The sequence below is a fragment of the Zootoca vivipara genome, chromosome 16 (assembly GCF_963506605.1).
Source record: "Zootoca vivipara chromosome 16, rZooViv1.1, whole genome shotgun sequence".
NCBI classification, from domain to species: domain Eukaryota; kingdom Metazoa; phylum Chordata; class Lepidosauria; order Squamata; family Lacertidae; genus Zootoca; species Zootoca vivipara.
Genome location: NC_083291.1, coordinates 26,845,253 through 26,862,051, shown reverse-complemented (window position 1 = coordinate 26,862,051; position 16,799 = coordinate 26,845,253). Strand labels below are relative to the sequence as shown.

At 48.0% G+C, this 16,799-nt stretch overlaps 1 protein-coding gene across 2 annotated transcripts; it reads left to right on the top strand.

The window, feature by feature from the left end:
- Window positions 1–1,462: 1,462 nt before the first annotated feature.
- On the top strand, window positions 1,463–16,574 carry LOC118097753 (solute carrier family 25 member 36-A). 2 transcript variants are annotated; one of them, XM_035140953.2, is made up of 7 exons: window positions 1,463–1,678; window positions 11,179–11,355; window positions 11,518–11,595; window positions 12,899–12,999; window positions 14,014–14,080; window positions 14,629–14,912; window positions 15,039–16,574. In XM_035140953.2, exons 1-7 carry the CDS (start codon window positions 1,638–1,640, stop codon window positions 15,233–15,235), a joined length of 945 nt encoding a protein of 314 aa, XP_034996844.1. In that variant the 5' UTR covers window positions 1,463–1,637; the 3' UTR covers window positions 15,236–16,574. The 2 variants fall into 2 exon arrangements, with proteins under 2 accessions (XP_034996844.1, XP_034996845.1); XM_035140954.2 differs by lacking the exon at window positions 1,463–1,678 and adding an exon at window positions 1,685–8,037.
- Window positions 16,575–16,799: the final 225 nt, after the last annotated feature.

Here is a 16,799-nt window from a genome sequence, read left to right as displayed (position 1 = left end):
GGTACCAGAGCCTGCAATAAACCCAGATGCCAACTTTGCTGCCACATACACCCAGACAACACCATTACTGGCCCCAACAACATCCAACATACCATCTCAGGACTATTTAATTGCTCATCTTCTAACATTGTGTATGCCATCAAATGCCAACGGTGCCCTTCAGCTCTCTATATTGGACAAACAGGCCAAACCCTACGCCAAAGGATAAATGGACATAAATCTGACATCAGGAACCATAAGACTGAAAAACCAGTAGGAGAACACTTCAATCTCCCAGGACATTCTATACAAGATCTCAAAGCAGCTGTTTTATTACAGAGAAATTTCAGGAACAGACTGGAAAGGGAAGTTGCTGAATTGGAAATCATTACCAAGCTTAAAACCATGGAAGCACCTGGGATGAATAGAGACATCGGATTCTTATCTCATTATGCATGATCAAGCTCTCTTTAGCACCTCAGCCCAGGACTAATTGCAGCCATCAGCAGCCATTAACACCCATCTACAGGTTTACCACTCCCATCAGCCCATCTCCCATTCCCACCCACCCCCACCACCCTCTGTATATATATAGGGTCTGACACTTCTGTTTCTAGTGTATCTGAAGAAGTGTGCATGCACACGAAAGCTCATACCAAAATATAAACTTAGTTGGTCTTTAAGGTGCTACTGAAGGAATTTTTTTATTTTGCTTCGACTCAGACCAACACGGCTACCTACCTGTAACTAGTCTTATGCACACTTTAGTGGTTGGGCTCAGAGCCATCCCAGCACTGTAATGTTCAGCAGCCCAAGACATCTTGGCATCTGAGGCGAACCACAAAACGTAGCTTCACTCCCATGGGAAAGGGGCTGAGTGAAGATCTGTATCAGAAACAGGGCGGGAGGAGGAGACCGGCCAGCAGCACCTCCTGCTTGCAGAGCATAGCTGCCAAGTTTTCACTTTTCTCGCAAGGAAGCCTATTCAGCATAAGGGAAAATCCCTGTAAAAAAAGGATAACTTGGCAGCTATGTTGCAGAGGCGTCAGAGGACGTTCCTAAGTTAAAGCGGGATATTCCGGGATCAAATCAGAAACGGGGAAGACTTCTGAAAAATGGGGACACGTGGAAGGTCTGGCTTAGTGTACAAAATCACTGTGTTTTAAAAAGAAAAGGCAGAGCTAATGATTTGCTGGTTACGTACATTTCTTCCCTGCCCGTCAGCAAAAGATTCCCGGGCGGTGTACCAAAAAAAGGGAATACTGTAATACCACTTAGTTTGCACAGTTGCGCCAGGGAGGGTGGCATTTCAAGTAGACCTGCGTCCCGCCTGGCACTTTTCCGAAGCCAGTCTAGCTCTGGGCGTCTCACCCAGCCAGGGCTTCGGGAAACCGGAGCAATTCGGCTGTGATCGGAGGCGGGGCAAGCGGCGGAGAGAGGGCGGAGTGGGTTTCGGGTGGCCGTGTGCGAGGGCGGAGCTGCTCGGGGCTCAGCCGGAAGCCGGAGGGCGCAGCGCGCGCGGCAAACGCCTCGGAGCGCTCACGGGGTCGCCTGCGCGCAACGATCGGCAAGTGAGCCGTGCCTGGTTCTCGACGGCGCGCACGGAAGAGAAGGCGAGAAGCGGAGGGAGCGGCGGCGTTGCGTGGCACAGAGGAAGGATGCCCCGTCGGAGCACCGCGCTACACCTCATGGCCGGCGGGTGAGTAGCCACGAGGGAGCTTCTGGTGCGCGTCCCAGGCGAGTCTGCTCCTAATCGGGTTGGTTCCCCGGGACTTGCTGCCAAGGGGAACGGGCGGCGACGGCAGGGCCGGATCCGCCGCGTGCTCATGGGCAAGTCGATCCAGGCCTAGGACGCAGACCTTAGAGGGGCGCACGACTGACCTTGGAGGGGCACCGTTTTATACAAGTTCGTTATTGTCATAAAGTTCTGAAAATAGTTTGCTTTTATAGTTTGAAATGTTTTATCCTTTCTGCAAGACGTCTGTTTTGGAAAATAGAAGTTTGCAATAGTAATTATTATTACTAGTGAAGCGATTTCGAGTTGCAGGGCTGGGAATGTGCCGGAATGGCAACTGCCAGCCATATTGGTCTCGTACAATCATAGAGTTGGGCGGGATCCTGAGGATTAATCCAGTTCCAGTCCCAACGCTCTGCAATGCAGGACTATGCAGCTGACCCTTATAGGGATCGAACCTGCAACCTCGGCGTTGTCTGCACTACGCTGCAGCCAACTGAATTGTCCCGCTGTGTTTCCAGCAAACAGACAGCCAAGTGCCCAGATTCTAAAGGAGTGAGTCTGGCTCACATGTGATCTGGAAGTCGGTTGTAGTAGCACTCCTTATTGTGGGAGGAATGGGGTAGGAGGAATGAGTCAGGATTGTGTGCCAGAAGGAACAGAAAATGTCAGATGCCTCTGCTTCTTTTCTTGGTTCACTGTTGGTTGCTATCTTGGGCCCATTTGTGGTCACCTTCTATTCCTGGCACATGAGCCATTGCAGCATGAATTCCTCCAGTTGTGCGAAGACTGCATGAAACGATCTGCAAGCCGATCTGCAAGCCGATCCACGTGGGGAAACGTATCACCCATTTAGTATAGCCTGTACAGACATTATCTCAGTCACCTTTACAACTGTTACCAGTATTACTACTGTTGTAATGCTGTGAAAAACCTGAGGCTGATGGAATAGTGACCTGCCTGAATACACAGTCCTATGCACGCTTGCCAGGAAGCACTTTACATTTGTGCAAAAAAAAAAAAGTTTTTAAGTCACGTAATTGATTATAGAGCTACCCGTCAGTGCATATAGTTTACAAAAAAAGTGATATTTTAAACTACAGCATAGACTAATTAAAAACCAACAAGCAAAAAAATCCACACTGCAAAGCAAAAATTGGCTCCTCTGTGCAAGCTTCTTAAAAATAAACTGAGGGTGCACTAACACAAGGAGCCTAAGCGAGAAGGATCAGAGGGTGGGAGCAAAGTTAACTGGGGTAACATTGGAGTGGAGTCCCTAAGACGATTGAATGGTGCCTTGTACACCTGCCTCTGGCAACTCCTCCAGCCAAGCTGGTGCCAAACATATTACTACTCTTCATTCCCATCAGCGAGGAGCACACTGCCCAGGCTTGCGCCCCAGGGAGGTCACTTCAGTGCTGCTAATACAGCTGTTTGGCTTCACCCTGGAGGCGCACTCCATTGTCTCCCAAGACAGTAAGATGCCAACAACTACATTAACAACAGGGTTTATCTATTACCGTACCCATAAAATTGTTCACATTATCCAGCACCCATCCTTCATTGAGGCTGGCAGTCACAGAGGTCTGCTGAGCTTGGCCTGGTGATAGGATGGAGGAGTTGGACCCAGCAGGTTCGACTCAACTTCTCCTACAGTTGAGATTAGGTAAAGGTAAAGGTACCCCTGACCGTTAGGTCCAGCCGCGGATGACTCTGGGGTTGCGCGCTCATCTCGCTCTATAGACCAAGGGAGCCAGCGTTTGTCCGCAGACAGCTTCTGGGTCATGTGGCCAGCATGACTAAGCCACTTCTGGCGAAACCAGAGCAGCGCACGGAAACGCCCCGTTTACCTTCCTGCCAGAGCGGTACCTATTTATCTACTTGCACTTTGACATGCTTTTGAACTGCTAGGTGGGCAGGAGCAGGGACCGAACAACGGGAGCTCACCCCGTGGCGGGGATTCGAACCGCCCTTGTGGTCTCTTCCAACTCTATGATTCTGATCGGCAAGCCCTAGGTTCTGTTTAGACCACGTCCCTACAGTTGAGATTATGAGTGTTTAAATGCTTGAACAGGACTATGTAAGTCAAAGAATTTAGCTTTCTGAGTACAGAACTTGTATCTGAGCGCAGGATTTTAATTTGTTGATGTGGTGCTGTTGTTGTTGAGTTCTCAGCCCTGGGGAAGCTCTCGGGTTCTTGCCTTCATCTGTTCTTCCCATTAAGTGGAGGCAGAAGCCTCTGGGAAGCCAGGTGCTATTTGTTGTATTAACTGATACAACTGTATTAACTGAAACGTGTAATATCTTGCCTTTCCCTTGTGTGTGTTTATGAGAGTTTGACTATGCTGTTCCCCTGAGGCCATGTTCTTAGGAATACACTCAGGCAGTGGTATCTACCTCTGAAAAGGATGTTCAAGAGCAGGCATCCCCAAACCTCGGCCCTCCAGATGTTTTGGACTACAATTCCCATCATCCTTGACCACTGGTCCTGTTAGCTAGGGATCATGGGAGTTGTAGGCCAAAACATCTGGAGGGCCGCAGTTTGGGGATGCCTGTTCAAGAGGGCACGTCTTAAATCTGTAGTGTTCACATCTGGGAATGTATAGTGCTGGGTTGTTTTCCCCCCAGCAGGTGGACTACATTCAGGGTCAAACTGCATGTTATGTTCTTTAAAAACATGCTTAATTCAGCTGCTTTTGTTTTAAAGGAAAAAGAGCTGGTTAGCCACCGTTGCTGGTAAGGGGAGGCAATTTAATAGTGAACGATAAATTACAATCTTTCATCTTTTCCTCTGCCCTGCTGCAAAGGCTGGAAAAGAGGAAGAGGAGCGATCCCCCAACTGGGAAGCCCCTTGAAGCCCACCCTCTGGCGCAGTGTTAGAAACTCAAATATATATGCTAGGCGCCAAATGGCCCCCTTAAACGAAGGTTGCAGTCACCAAAACAGAAAGTCTGGTTGCCATTTTGGGCCAAGTCTTATTTTTCAAATGATGGACTGACTGTGATTGATTCATCTGGTTGGTTCAGCTGACAGCCTTGAGCTAAGGTTAAGAGCCTTGAGAACTTAAAGAAGAAAAGTGACTTGATCAAACGACAGTCCACATCTATATTGGCCCATTCCAACCTCTTTTTGCAAATGGTGACTGCTCAGGCTTCACAGGGGGGAAAAAAGGAATTTGGTTCCAGAAATTCATTCCGATTGTGCAGATAAAATATAACCGATAGAATTCTACAGGATGGAGTATTTGTGTGTGAAAGCAATACAGATCCAACGATCCCCAAATGTTGGATATGTCAGGTAGCACAGGTGCCAACACCCTTGGTGCCCGAGCACCTACAAAATTCCCCCTTGAAGGGGCCGGGCACCCACAAAATTCAGTGCCAGGGCCATGCACGCTGCATGGCACCATGGTCATGGAGCCATGTTGGCACTCCTGTCAAATGTCATCCTGGCACCCAGGCATCTTCACTTGGTTCCAAGTGGTTGAAATGCGCCTGGCTAATTTCAAACCCTGTGTGCCACCCAACCACAACTCCGCCCTTGGTAACTTTGCCAGCTTTGCTTGCCAAGGTAGTGCCATAGCTCACGTTCTTCCAATGTAGTGGGACTTCTGTTGAAATCTGCCGACTCCCAGCTGGTATATCTTCAGGAAAAGCACGGGCCCTTCGTCTCCAGAGACCCTGCACACTATAACAACCTTCTATATCCCAAATATCCCTTTGAAGCAGAAAGGGAACGGCATCTTACCGGGGCCAGCTGTGCTCCTTACTCTGAAGGTTGTCCTCCGTCATAAAGATAGATAGATAGATAAACTTTATTTCGGCCGGGTTGTCCTCCGTCATAAAGATAGATAGATAGATAGATAGATAGATAGATAGATAGATAAACTTTATTTCGGCCATAGGCCCATAACACACAGCAAACAAGGATAAAACAGTATAAAACCGTCATACATAAAAACAATCAGACAAAATAAAAACATAAAAACAATCAGACAAAAACAACCCCCTCATACAAGGAACTTATGTACAACATATTTAAACGTTTCAAGTAATTTTGTGGGGCTTTTAGCTATGGTTAAAACGGTAGTACTTTGCAGGCCTTCCTTGCTCATTCATCAGATCTGAAGGTTACTCGAATGATGTGACTTGATATCAGTAATCGTAAAGTAAATTATGCTGCTTTTTGTAAGAAAGAACTGAAATCAAATATCTTGCTACAAGTAGTGTTCTGGTCGAATCATCATCTTGCAGCAGGTATGTTAATTGGGACTCCGGCGGCTTGTCCATGATTTCCAGAATTAGAGGCTACAAGATTCTAGCCCGAGCGGGCATGTGGTAGAGGGATTCTATTGTTCTGTTGTCACACGTGCATGAAACTGAAATTTGACCTTTGGAAAACCTGTGCCCCAGGACATTGGATGGGAAGACATTAAATCTTGCTTTAATGAAGGCGAATCTGTGGGCTGCGACAGAAAGAACAGACAGATAAGATGGAATCTGAGGCATGGGCTATATGCCTTGATTCAACGGGAAACATGTACCACCACCCGTTATAATATTTTGATGGAAATCAAAGTTATCTAGTTTTTGAATGTCCTCCTTCATAAAGCGTCCTCAGAACAACTCTAGAAGGTTATTCCTGGCCTAGCCTTCCAACTGCCCAACAGCCAGCCCTCTCTGACCTGCTACCCTTCTGCTAACCCAAGCTGCGCCCGCGCACATCCCTTGAGACGGCAGAGGGGGGCTCTGCTTGCGAGAAGCATCTCTGCAAGCTGAGCAGAAGACAGACACAGTGGGTTAGGTCTTTGGTTCACGGCCGGGTCTCTCTCATCATCATCTGTCTATATTCTGCGACGGTAAAAGAACGGGAGGCTCAGGGTTGGGCCAGGAAAGGCCATCTAAAGATGTTTCATCTTCTCTCAACAAACAAGCCCTCTGAACGGAAGGAGAAATAATTGGTTTCTTTCTGCCAGCCTTGTTGCAGGAATTGCTGTATCCATTGGAAACAGTTTCCATGGTGCATTTTAAAAATGTACTTAGTTATTTTCTGCTTTTGGAGGCAACCGTTTTCCCCGCCGTGCTATCATTTATTTATTTGCAAGAATTGTAAGTGGTGTGCATGCTGCACTTATAGTTAAAGGATTTGTATATTCGGCAGAGTTTCCAGGTGGTTTGCAAATAAAAGGATGGAGGGGAAGGGGTGATGGAGTTAGGAGACCCTCTTTCCGGCACTGGGGACACATCCTAGTCCTGGTTCTCACAAAAATCAAGCGAAATGGTAAACCTGTTTCTGGACAGGTTGTGCCCAGGTGCAGGTAGGGCGTTCACAAGGTTGAGCTCTCCTTGCTTTAAAATAAAATAATGATATCCCCGCAAGCAGAAAGCAAGCATGTCAGGGAAAATGTGTCATCCCGATCATCTAATTATTGGCGCAGAGGGATTGTTGCTTTTGTATGGAAGAGCATCCAGTCGTGACGCCTGAAGTGATGCTTGTCTGCTGCTAGTGAGAATGTGAATGTAGAAGCAGATGTTTTAAGGTATCCAGCTACTGATTAGTGATCCCATCTCAGCCACTGACTCTCAGTTTCTAACTGTTCGGATGCTATCCTCAGGAGGCAAACAACAACAGCCCTTGCCTACATGAAGAGGTCATTCCGCAGTGCTTCAAAAGCTCTTCGCAGCAATGCTATTTTAGAGCAAGCCCCTGAGCATGTGAAGAGTGAGGTGTGGTCGCCAGGTTAAAAGCACCCTGGTGGGAGAACTGGATTGTTCCAAGGGATCCCTGTGTTCAGGGTCAAAAATGTGTGCAATGGCTTTGAACACACCCACAGCTGCTCTGTTGCATCAATCGGGTGTGTGTGTGTGCTGTGCTTCCCACTGCAAACTTCGCCAAGGCGAATGCCCTTGATGAAGGTGGAGCAGTAAATGGAGAACCCCTCACCTTGCCAGGATTCACTCACTCAGCGAATGTCAAACCAAAACCACAGGCTGCTGCTGCTGTCAGTTAAGGGCTGTCCTAGCAAGGGGGCCGGTTGCATAAAGTGTAAAGCATGTCCTGGCCAAATTGGGGCAGCTGCCGCCGCCGCCTCCGACTCTCCCTCTCCTCTGGCAGTGCGCCACACAGACACCCTTCGGATTTGCCAATGATTAGCACACTGACGTCTTGGCTCCCCCCCCCTGCTGTGAGCAGAGGTTGCCAGGGCTCCAAAGTCCACAGGGGAGGCGCTGGCCCAAACGTCACGGCCTTGCATTCTGGCATTGCCCAACACGCTGTGTTCCGCTGCGAGGCTTCCCCATGTCGCCACAGCCAAGGGGCACGGGGTGAGCCCGGCAAAACAAACAGACCCTTTTGTATGCTTGAGAGTAACCTCGTCACATGTAGTAGAGCTTGCTTCTGAGCAATCCAGCCTCACGCTGGAAATTCTCATCTCAAAGTGGCTGCGGTAGAAACGGATGCCGAGCTGTCTTTATTCCGGATTGATTAATCCAGAGCCGGTTTCTGTGGTTCTGGCACTGCACAGCTAGCACGGCAGCCCCACCAGTCCCTATAGATAAACCCCCAATGGAATGCAGCCTTCAAGAGGAAAAAGGGTGCCTATTCCTATTGACATCCAATGCCCTTTTTAAATGTGTTGGGGGGGGGAGGTTATTGGGTTGTTCTTGTTTCCAGTTTATTATGCATTTTGCGATTTTATATTGTGGTTTTATGTTGTGAACCACCCTGAGATCTGCGGGTATACAGTGGAACCTTGGTTTATGAACACCTCGGTTTACGAATTTTTGGTTTACGAACGCCGCGGACCCACCTGGAACGGATTAATTCACTTTCCATTACTTTCAATGGGAAAGTTCGCTTCAGTTTATGAACGGTTACTCCGTGGACCGTCTGGAACAGATTAATCCACTTTCCATTACTTTCAATGGGAAAGTTCACTTCAGTTTATGAACGCTTCAGTTTATGAACAGACTTCCGGAACCAATTGTGTTCATAAACCGAGGTACCACTGTAGAGCGATATAATAATAATAATAATAATAATAATAATAATAATAATAATAATAATAATTCCTGATCTGTCCCAACTCTCTCCTATCTTTGAAATGGAAAAATCTCAAATCATTCCCCAATTGTGCAAATTGATTGGAAAACTTCTCCCCGCCCCCTATGAATCCTCATAACAGAATTATACAACCGTATATGTTATATTCCTGCACTGAGAGAATACTATAAGCATTTATACTATACTGTGAATATACAGCCCATTTTGATGCAACTCAGAGCTAGGATGATGCCCCCCCAGAAGATTTAGCAAACCCCATCATATCCTCACAGGCCTTGCCATCCTCTAGTTGGACATCAGAACCGTTGGATCAAAATCTACAGTTAATTTCATTCTAATAATGAGATCCATCTTCCACTCTTGATATTTCTTTTTTCGTTTTCTAAATATGAGATGCCCCCCTGTAAAGAAACAGAACTTCCCATAATATCCCACGAAGCCTCAAACAGCTTTAAGGCAATGACTCAAAGAGCAAAGGCCTTCTTCGAGAGCGCAAGACTTTCAAAAGAGGCAGCGTTTCAAACCTAATTTGAAAATATCTAGATTCCCCGTATTCCTATCTGAGGTCCTTTCAGTTTTTATCTGGTCATACATTGTCCCCACTGTTCGTCTCCCAGGCTCCTGGTCTAGCTTAAAATGTACATTTAACTAGAGAGGCACAGATTCTGCACACTGATAACGAAATTTCAAACAGTTTAGGTGATTCTTGTGGATAGCATTTAGAATTTGGACTGCGTGCCTGAATCATAATTTGCTTATACTGCCACTGGTGTCAGTTGACCTGTGACCTTCTGGGGAAGGGCAGGTTAAAAAAATCTTAATAAATATACAAATGAACCCCCTTCTCATGAGTTTTTGGGGACACTCCTGCTGCGAAGAGCCTTTGAAGCACTGGGGATTGACCTCTTCATGTAGGCAAGGGGTGGTTTGTTTGTTTGTTTGCCCCTGAATAACTGTCTTGAGGATAGCCTCCGAACAGTTAGAAACTCAGGTGCATAAGCTAGGTGCCAAAGGCCTCCTTAAACCAGGGTTGTAGTTGAAACGTTGGGGCAAGATTGCTCTAAAGCAGGCATCCCCAACCTGCGGCTCTCCAGATGTTTTGGCCTACAACTCCCAGGATCCCTAGCTAACAGGACCAGTGGTTGGGGAAGATGGGAATTGTAGTCCAAAACATCTGGAGGGCCGAAGTTTGGGGATGCCTGCTCTAAAGTCTTATTTTTTCCAAGGATGGACCGACTGTGGTTGATTCTTGGTTAAAATACCTGGCTAGCTCAGATGGCAACCTTGAGCGAGGTTAAGAATGTTGAGAGCTTAAAAAAGAAAAGGCACTGGATCCGGGGCCAGTCCACATATATATTTCTATTTCTGCCTTTTTTATCTTTTAATGGTGACACAGACCATTCATAATGTAGGGATGGTCTTCACCACTGTGAGCAGGGCAAGTGGGGTGGGGTAAACTGAAGACAGGCTGCAACAATTAACTATAACGCTGTTCGCTGCTCCTGCTCAGGCTGTGCAGAAAAAGCACTTTGGTTCCTGAAATTCATTCTGATAGTGCAGATAAATGAATAAAATGGGCAGAATTCTACAGGATTAAGTGTGTGAAAACAGTCAAGATCCAATGATCCCCAGGCATGTATCCTCCACATGGTGGAGATAATTTTTTATTAAGTTTCACATTTTAATCATCAAAATCTCATATCAAATAGCAACAACAAAAATACAATTCCAAAATTTCCCTCAACTTCCTCTTCTGGTTTTTCTTATACATACTGTATGAACTTCTCCTGCTTGTTTTGATATATCTTAATATCTTTAAATTATTATTATACAGTGGTACCTCGGTTTGCGACCGCAATCCGTTCTGTGGAGGCAGTCGCTCCCTGAATTGGTCGCTCGCCGAAGGCACGCTTCTGCGCATGCACGAAGCGCCGATAGAGCGCTTCTGTGCACGCAGCGCTATGCAGATCGCTTCTGCGCATGCGCGCTCTGTGCAAATCGCTTCTGCGCATCTGAGCGCCGCGGAACCTGGATGTAAACACTTCCGGGTCCGCGGTGGTCGGAAACCGAAGCAGTCGCAAACGGAGGTGGTCGCAAACCGAGGTTTGACTGTACTCTTCTCATTTTCACATCATCATTATAATTCCTGTTGTTGTTACATTATTATTTTAATTGTAAATGTTTAGTCAAAACTTGCTAGTGAGTCCATATCTTTACATTGTTTCCGTAGGTATAACATAACATAAATGGTTCCCAGTCTTCCTTAGATTCTCTGTTGCCCTTTTCTCGAATTCCACTTGGTTGCAAGTGGCCGATGGTCGGGTGCAAAATGCGCCTGGCTAGTTTTGAACGCTGCCTCTGAAACTTGCCCTGACACTGCATTTCCTCTCCCCTCTTCCCAGATTTGGTGGCACGGCTGGAGCCATCTTGACCTGCCCTTTGGAGGTGGTGAAGACCCGCCTGCAGTCTTCCTCGCTGGCCGTGAGGCCGCTTTGCCTCCCTGCCGTGCAGATGCAAGGGGTGAGCGGAGCATTGATCCGCCCCGGACTGCCCTCCGTAGGGGCTCTTCAGCTCTTGAGGTGAGCGGCCGAGACAGGAGTAGCTGTGGGGGGGTCCTTGTGAGGGTCCCCTGGATGGGATTCCCTTGTTTTGTACCTTTGGTGGCGGTGGCAGCTTTTGCTGCCCCCCCCCCCCGGCAGAGGTTGGAAACTGACCTGCTCGTTCGTTCTCTCCTTTCACAGAACCATCCTAGAGAAAGAAGGAATCCGCTCCCTCTTCCGAGGCCTGGGGCCTAATCTAGTCGGAGTTGCGCCTTCCAGGTAAAACCGTGTTTACAAGGGCAGGGTTCCTGTTCCTGCTTCCCCAAGCGGAACTTTCGCAGGGATTCTCGTTGAAACCAACCCTCAAAAGCAGGCATCCCCAAACTTCGGCCCTCCAGATGTTTTGGACTACAATTCCTGTTCAGTTTCTGTTAATTGGTTCTCATGGGAAACTTACAGATTCTTGCTTCATACAATTAACTCAAGGCAGTGTCAATTTACTCTTGGCAGAAAGCCAAGGTCTGCCTGGCCTGGCATCAGCTCTCTGATTGGTTAATGACCAGCACTGAACTCTGTTATCTAGGAATGCTAGCACAGTTGTTTCTTGTTGGGTGTTAGGAGTAGGAGTGCTGTGTGTGGTTGGAGAGAGAGAGACAGAGAGGATTTATTTTGCTTTGCTTTGTATGCAGAAACTCTGCTGCTTTTATTTTCTTTTAATAAATCCTGTAAATAGTTATTCTGCATCTAGCCGGCTAGTCATTTCCACCTCAACTAGCTTCTGCGCTGTGCAGGAAAACTCTGCTATGTTTGGGCTAAAGCCACTAGAGCTATGCTTGACACTTCAAAATTCTAAGAATTCCCACCATCCCTCACCACTGGTCCTGTTAGCTAGGGATCATGGGAGTTGTAGGCCAAAACATCTGGAGGGCCGCAGTTTGGGGGTGCCTGCTCAAAAGGGTCCAGAGATCTCCTCCTAGGGTTGGGTGATACCTGGTTTTCATCATTGTGATAAAGCACCAGCTAAACATCGTGATATATTGTGATGTCTGAAATATGGATGGAGCTATGTAGAGGCATTGGCTGGCTTAACGGTTTTTCCGGCATTGTGATTTTTGCATAGCGCGCTCACACACACGATTCACAATGTATTGCCGGGTCAAAAACTGTGAAACCGATATCACGATATGGGCTAAAGGGGGACACATCTGAGACCCATGACTGTGGGTTGTGCTGGTGGGTGACCAAACTGGAGTACTTGAGTCTTGCTTTTGTCTAGTTTTTTTAAAAAAATATTATACAAAGGCTCAAACGGCCTCAGAGCCTTTTTGACGCTCTTCCTGTAAACAGCAGATCATTGTTCATACAGAGCAGAAACCGAGGGAGAGACAGTAAGCATGCAAATGAGCATTTCTGGCCACCATTCACATGAGAAGGAATCGAGAGCTGCTTTCAGCCTTTAAACCCCCTGAATCTGGGCAACAGCACAGGCTTATCGGGGCGAATCTAGAGCAGATTGCTTGTCGTTGCTTCTGTTGGTTAAGTAGCTTAAAAGGACTCAAGTCCTTTCCCTCCCCTTTTCCAGGGCCATTTATTTTGCTGCATATTCGGGTGCCAAGGAGAAACTCAACATGGTGTTTGCGCCAGAGTCTAAGAAGGTTCACATGCTTTCGGCAGCCTGTGCAGGTAAAACACACATCTGTTCGAGTGTCCTTGGGTCATTTCACCTGTTGTGTTCTGAGCTTTGAGTAAAGGAAGGCTCCTAGACACACATTTGTGCATGCGTGCTACGCAGCAGCAAACAGTGTGGCAGAGCCGCACTGCTTATCTGACCTCCTTCTGGTTAAGTCACTGCAGCACACCTGGATGGAGAGGAGCGTGGCAGCAGCATGCTTGGCCTGGTAAATCCAACGCTGCTGGCACATTTGCAGTGTGCCAACCATGCCACTGCTGCACCCTTCTCCGCCCGGTGTGCTGCAGCGACTTCAGCTGGAGTTCAGATGCGTGGCCTAACCGCACGCCTTCAAATTCTGGGGTTACAAATGTTGGGAAGCTACAGCTGGCAAAGCAGGGGTGCATACAATTTTCATATATGCCTGCTAATACAGTGGCACCTGGGTTTTCGAATGTCTCCATTGACGAACATTTCGGTTTTCGAACGCCGTAAACCCAGAAGGAAATGCTTCGGTTTTCGAACGTGCCTCAGAAGTCGAACCGGAAACGCAGCTTCCATGCTGAGTTTTCCGTTTTGAGGCTTCTGTACTGAGTTTTTGGTTTTTGAACATTTCGGAACTCGAACGGTCTTCCAGAACGGATTGCGTCCGAAAACCGAGGTACCACTGTACGGGTGAATGCATTTTCTTCCTTGCATCTGTGAAGGGGACGTTTCAGGTTTGAAGCAGCCTGTTGCCTCCTCTTTTCTGCTTTAAGTGCTAAGAAATGAGGTCAGGCAGAGGTGGCGAGTGACTAAGGGGAAGGCACAGCTAAAGCTAAAATCCATGGGTGGAATTCACAGTCTGAGTTAAGCTCTTGCAGAGCTGCCACTGAAATCTATGAAACAGTTAAGCTTGTCATTTTATCCCATTGAGATCAGCTGGATATGAAAGCTTTGGATTAGACGCCAGAGGACCCTACAAATTGCAAATGTCTTCCACGTAGCACAAGTTTCACCTTGGTACCTTTGACTTCTCCTTCCTGCAGGAGTCACTGCCTCAACTTTGACAAACCCCATCTGGCTGGTGAAGACCAGAATGCAGCTGGAAGCCAGGTAAGGAAATCCTGGCTGCGTACCAGTTCATAACATTGTTTTGAGGCACTGGGACTGGCAGAATTTGATTCCGGACATAATGGAAGACTGGTAGACAGGACAAGCCCCCAAGCACATAACGGCAGGAGGGCGATTGGGTGTATGTCGCAATTCCACCGAAGTTCAGAATTTGGCACGGAGCACAGAATTCCGCTGCCTAAGAACCCGAGTCTTTCCCCCCCATTACTCTCTTTAAAGTTGCAAATGAATATGCAAAAGCATGCCCAATGCCTGGTGCATCTCAGTAGCCAAACGAGTTCTGGATCAGATTTCACATGGTTAGAAGGTGGGGTAATAATCCTCAGGGACTAGAAGCCAAATCAACTATGCAAAACAAGAAACAACAATCATGCCCAGTTTCTCTTGATTTCTGCCATTCGTACAGGAATTCAGTTTCTCGGGGCAGAGAATTCAAGTTGCCCTAGCAGAAAATTTCATTTTTAATGCAGTTTAGTGCATTAAATGGGTAGAGCTCAGCAGTTCCCAACTGTGTCCTTTGTCCTCTGCAGGGCCAAAGACGAGCGACGCACCAGCGGCCTTCAATGTGCCATGCGCATTTACCACACGGAGGGCCTGCGAGGCTTTTACCGCGGGATCACTGCCTCCTATGCTGGCGTCTCTGAAACCATCATCCACTTTGTTATCTACGAGGCACTGAAGCAGCGACTCAGAGAGCATCGGTCGTTCCTGACTCCGACTCCTATCTTTTCACCAAGCAGCCAGGACTTCCTTGGGCTGATGGCAGCAGCCGCGGTTTCCAAAACATGTGCATCATGTATTGCCTACCCACACGGTGAGCTGCTCTGTGTTCCAGGCTTGCCCCCCCCCCAAAAAAACCTGTCTAGCCAGAACTGGAGGAGCTTTCTCCAGAGGACTGCAATAACTAATCTCTTTTCTGTTTCCTTTCTGCTCCCTGCAGAGGTCATCCGGACGCGGCTGAGAGAAGAGGGCTCGCGTTACCGCTCCCTTGTGCAAACTCTGCAGCTTGTGGTGAGAGAAGAGGGCCCTGCCGCTCTTTACCGTGGGCTCCTGACTCATTTGACCCGCCAGATCCCCAACGCAGCGATCGTCATGGTCACCTATGAACTAATCATTCATTTGGCGACAAAAATGTGATTCCTTTCCCATCCCTGAGAATTGGCTGCTGTTGGCAAGTGCCTTTAGGAATGTGAAGCCTTTGATAACGATCACATTTCCCCCATTCCATGCTTCGATGCTGTGGGGAGAGGCTCGAAAACTAGTAGCCAGCCTGTAATCTTTTGTTTTGCGAGCCTCGGTAACTGAAGGACGTCTTCAGGTGTGCTGGGCCTCTCGTCAGATGCCTTAAAAGGCAGCAGTGGGCAAGGGACCACTCGAAGATGCATTTGGACAGGTGCAAGAGTTTTACGTGCAGAAGAAACAATGCAGAAATGTAGGGCTGCGGAGGGCGGTTCGGTTGGCAAACGCTCTTCCCCAGTGGCCAGGCTCCAGTGTGCTGGTTGTGCAATTCAGTGCGGAGGAAGTGTTCTGCTCCACTTCCCCTGCAGCCAGAGTCCGGCTTGCCAGTTGGCCGGGAAGGGAGAGGGTTTGTATGGAAGCCACGTAAAATGAAAGAAAAGCAGCGGGGAACTCTCTCCAGGAAGCAGGGTGGTCCATCAGTGGTTAGTCTCAAAGGGGGGACCCCCCTCCCCTGGCACTGACACCCTGCAGTGAGCCTCCGACTCTTGCCGAAGACACAGATGTTTCCTTCCTTCCCTTTTGACGCCAACTCCCTTTTGAGCTTGCCACTGGCAACTTGCCATCTCTCGAAGGCAGGCAGGGCAGCTGCGCCCTTGGAAGTTCATGGGTCAGCTCCTGGCCCCTTGCTCACGGAAGCACATAAGCAACACAGTCAAACAGCCCTGGGGTGTGTGGTCCCTGCTGCAAAGAGAAATGGCTCACAGTGGACCACTGGCAGGCTTACTTTCTATTGCCTTGCTTGTACAGTGGACGCTCGGGTTGTGAATGTGATCCGTGCGGGTCGCAATTCAGCACTTCTGTACATGCGCAAACCGTGATTTAGCGCTTCTGCACGAGCGCGGAAACCCGGAAGAACCCGAACGGGGTTCGCGTGGTACACAACCTGAAGTGTCTGTAATCCGAGGTATGACTGTATATGTAGAGTATTCCCACTGTAGAGCTTGCCTTCCCCTAACAGGGGGGGGTCATGGGGAGAACAAAGGCATCTAGGGTGGGCTGTCTTTCGAGGGGGCAGGAGGTTGCTGCGCTGTGACGGGGTGGAGAGCAGCCTGAAAGTGAAATTTGGTGTGTCCTGCTGTGCATAGCTTTATGGGGGTTCACTGAGTTCTGACTCCATTTGTTGCATAGGAGTAAGGATGCAAGACATTCTTGGACAAACCGAAATTATTATATGTTTTAAGTTAATGTTTTTTAATAAAGTATTTTATTAATTAAAAAAACCAATGTTAACACAGTTCATTTGGTAGAGTATGAGACTCTTAATTTCAGGGTTGTGGGTTCGAGCACCATGCTAGGCAAAAGATTCCTGCGTTGCATGGGGTTGGACTAGATGACTCTGGGGGTCCCTCGCAACTCCACAATTCTATGATTGCTCTTTACTAGGATCTGGTGCCAGACTCTTCTACATTGTTAAGACTCATCCAGGAGCCCAGAGGATGGGGAGACCCTCTCATTGAACCAT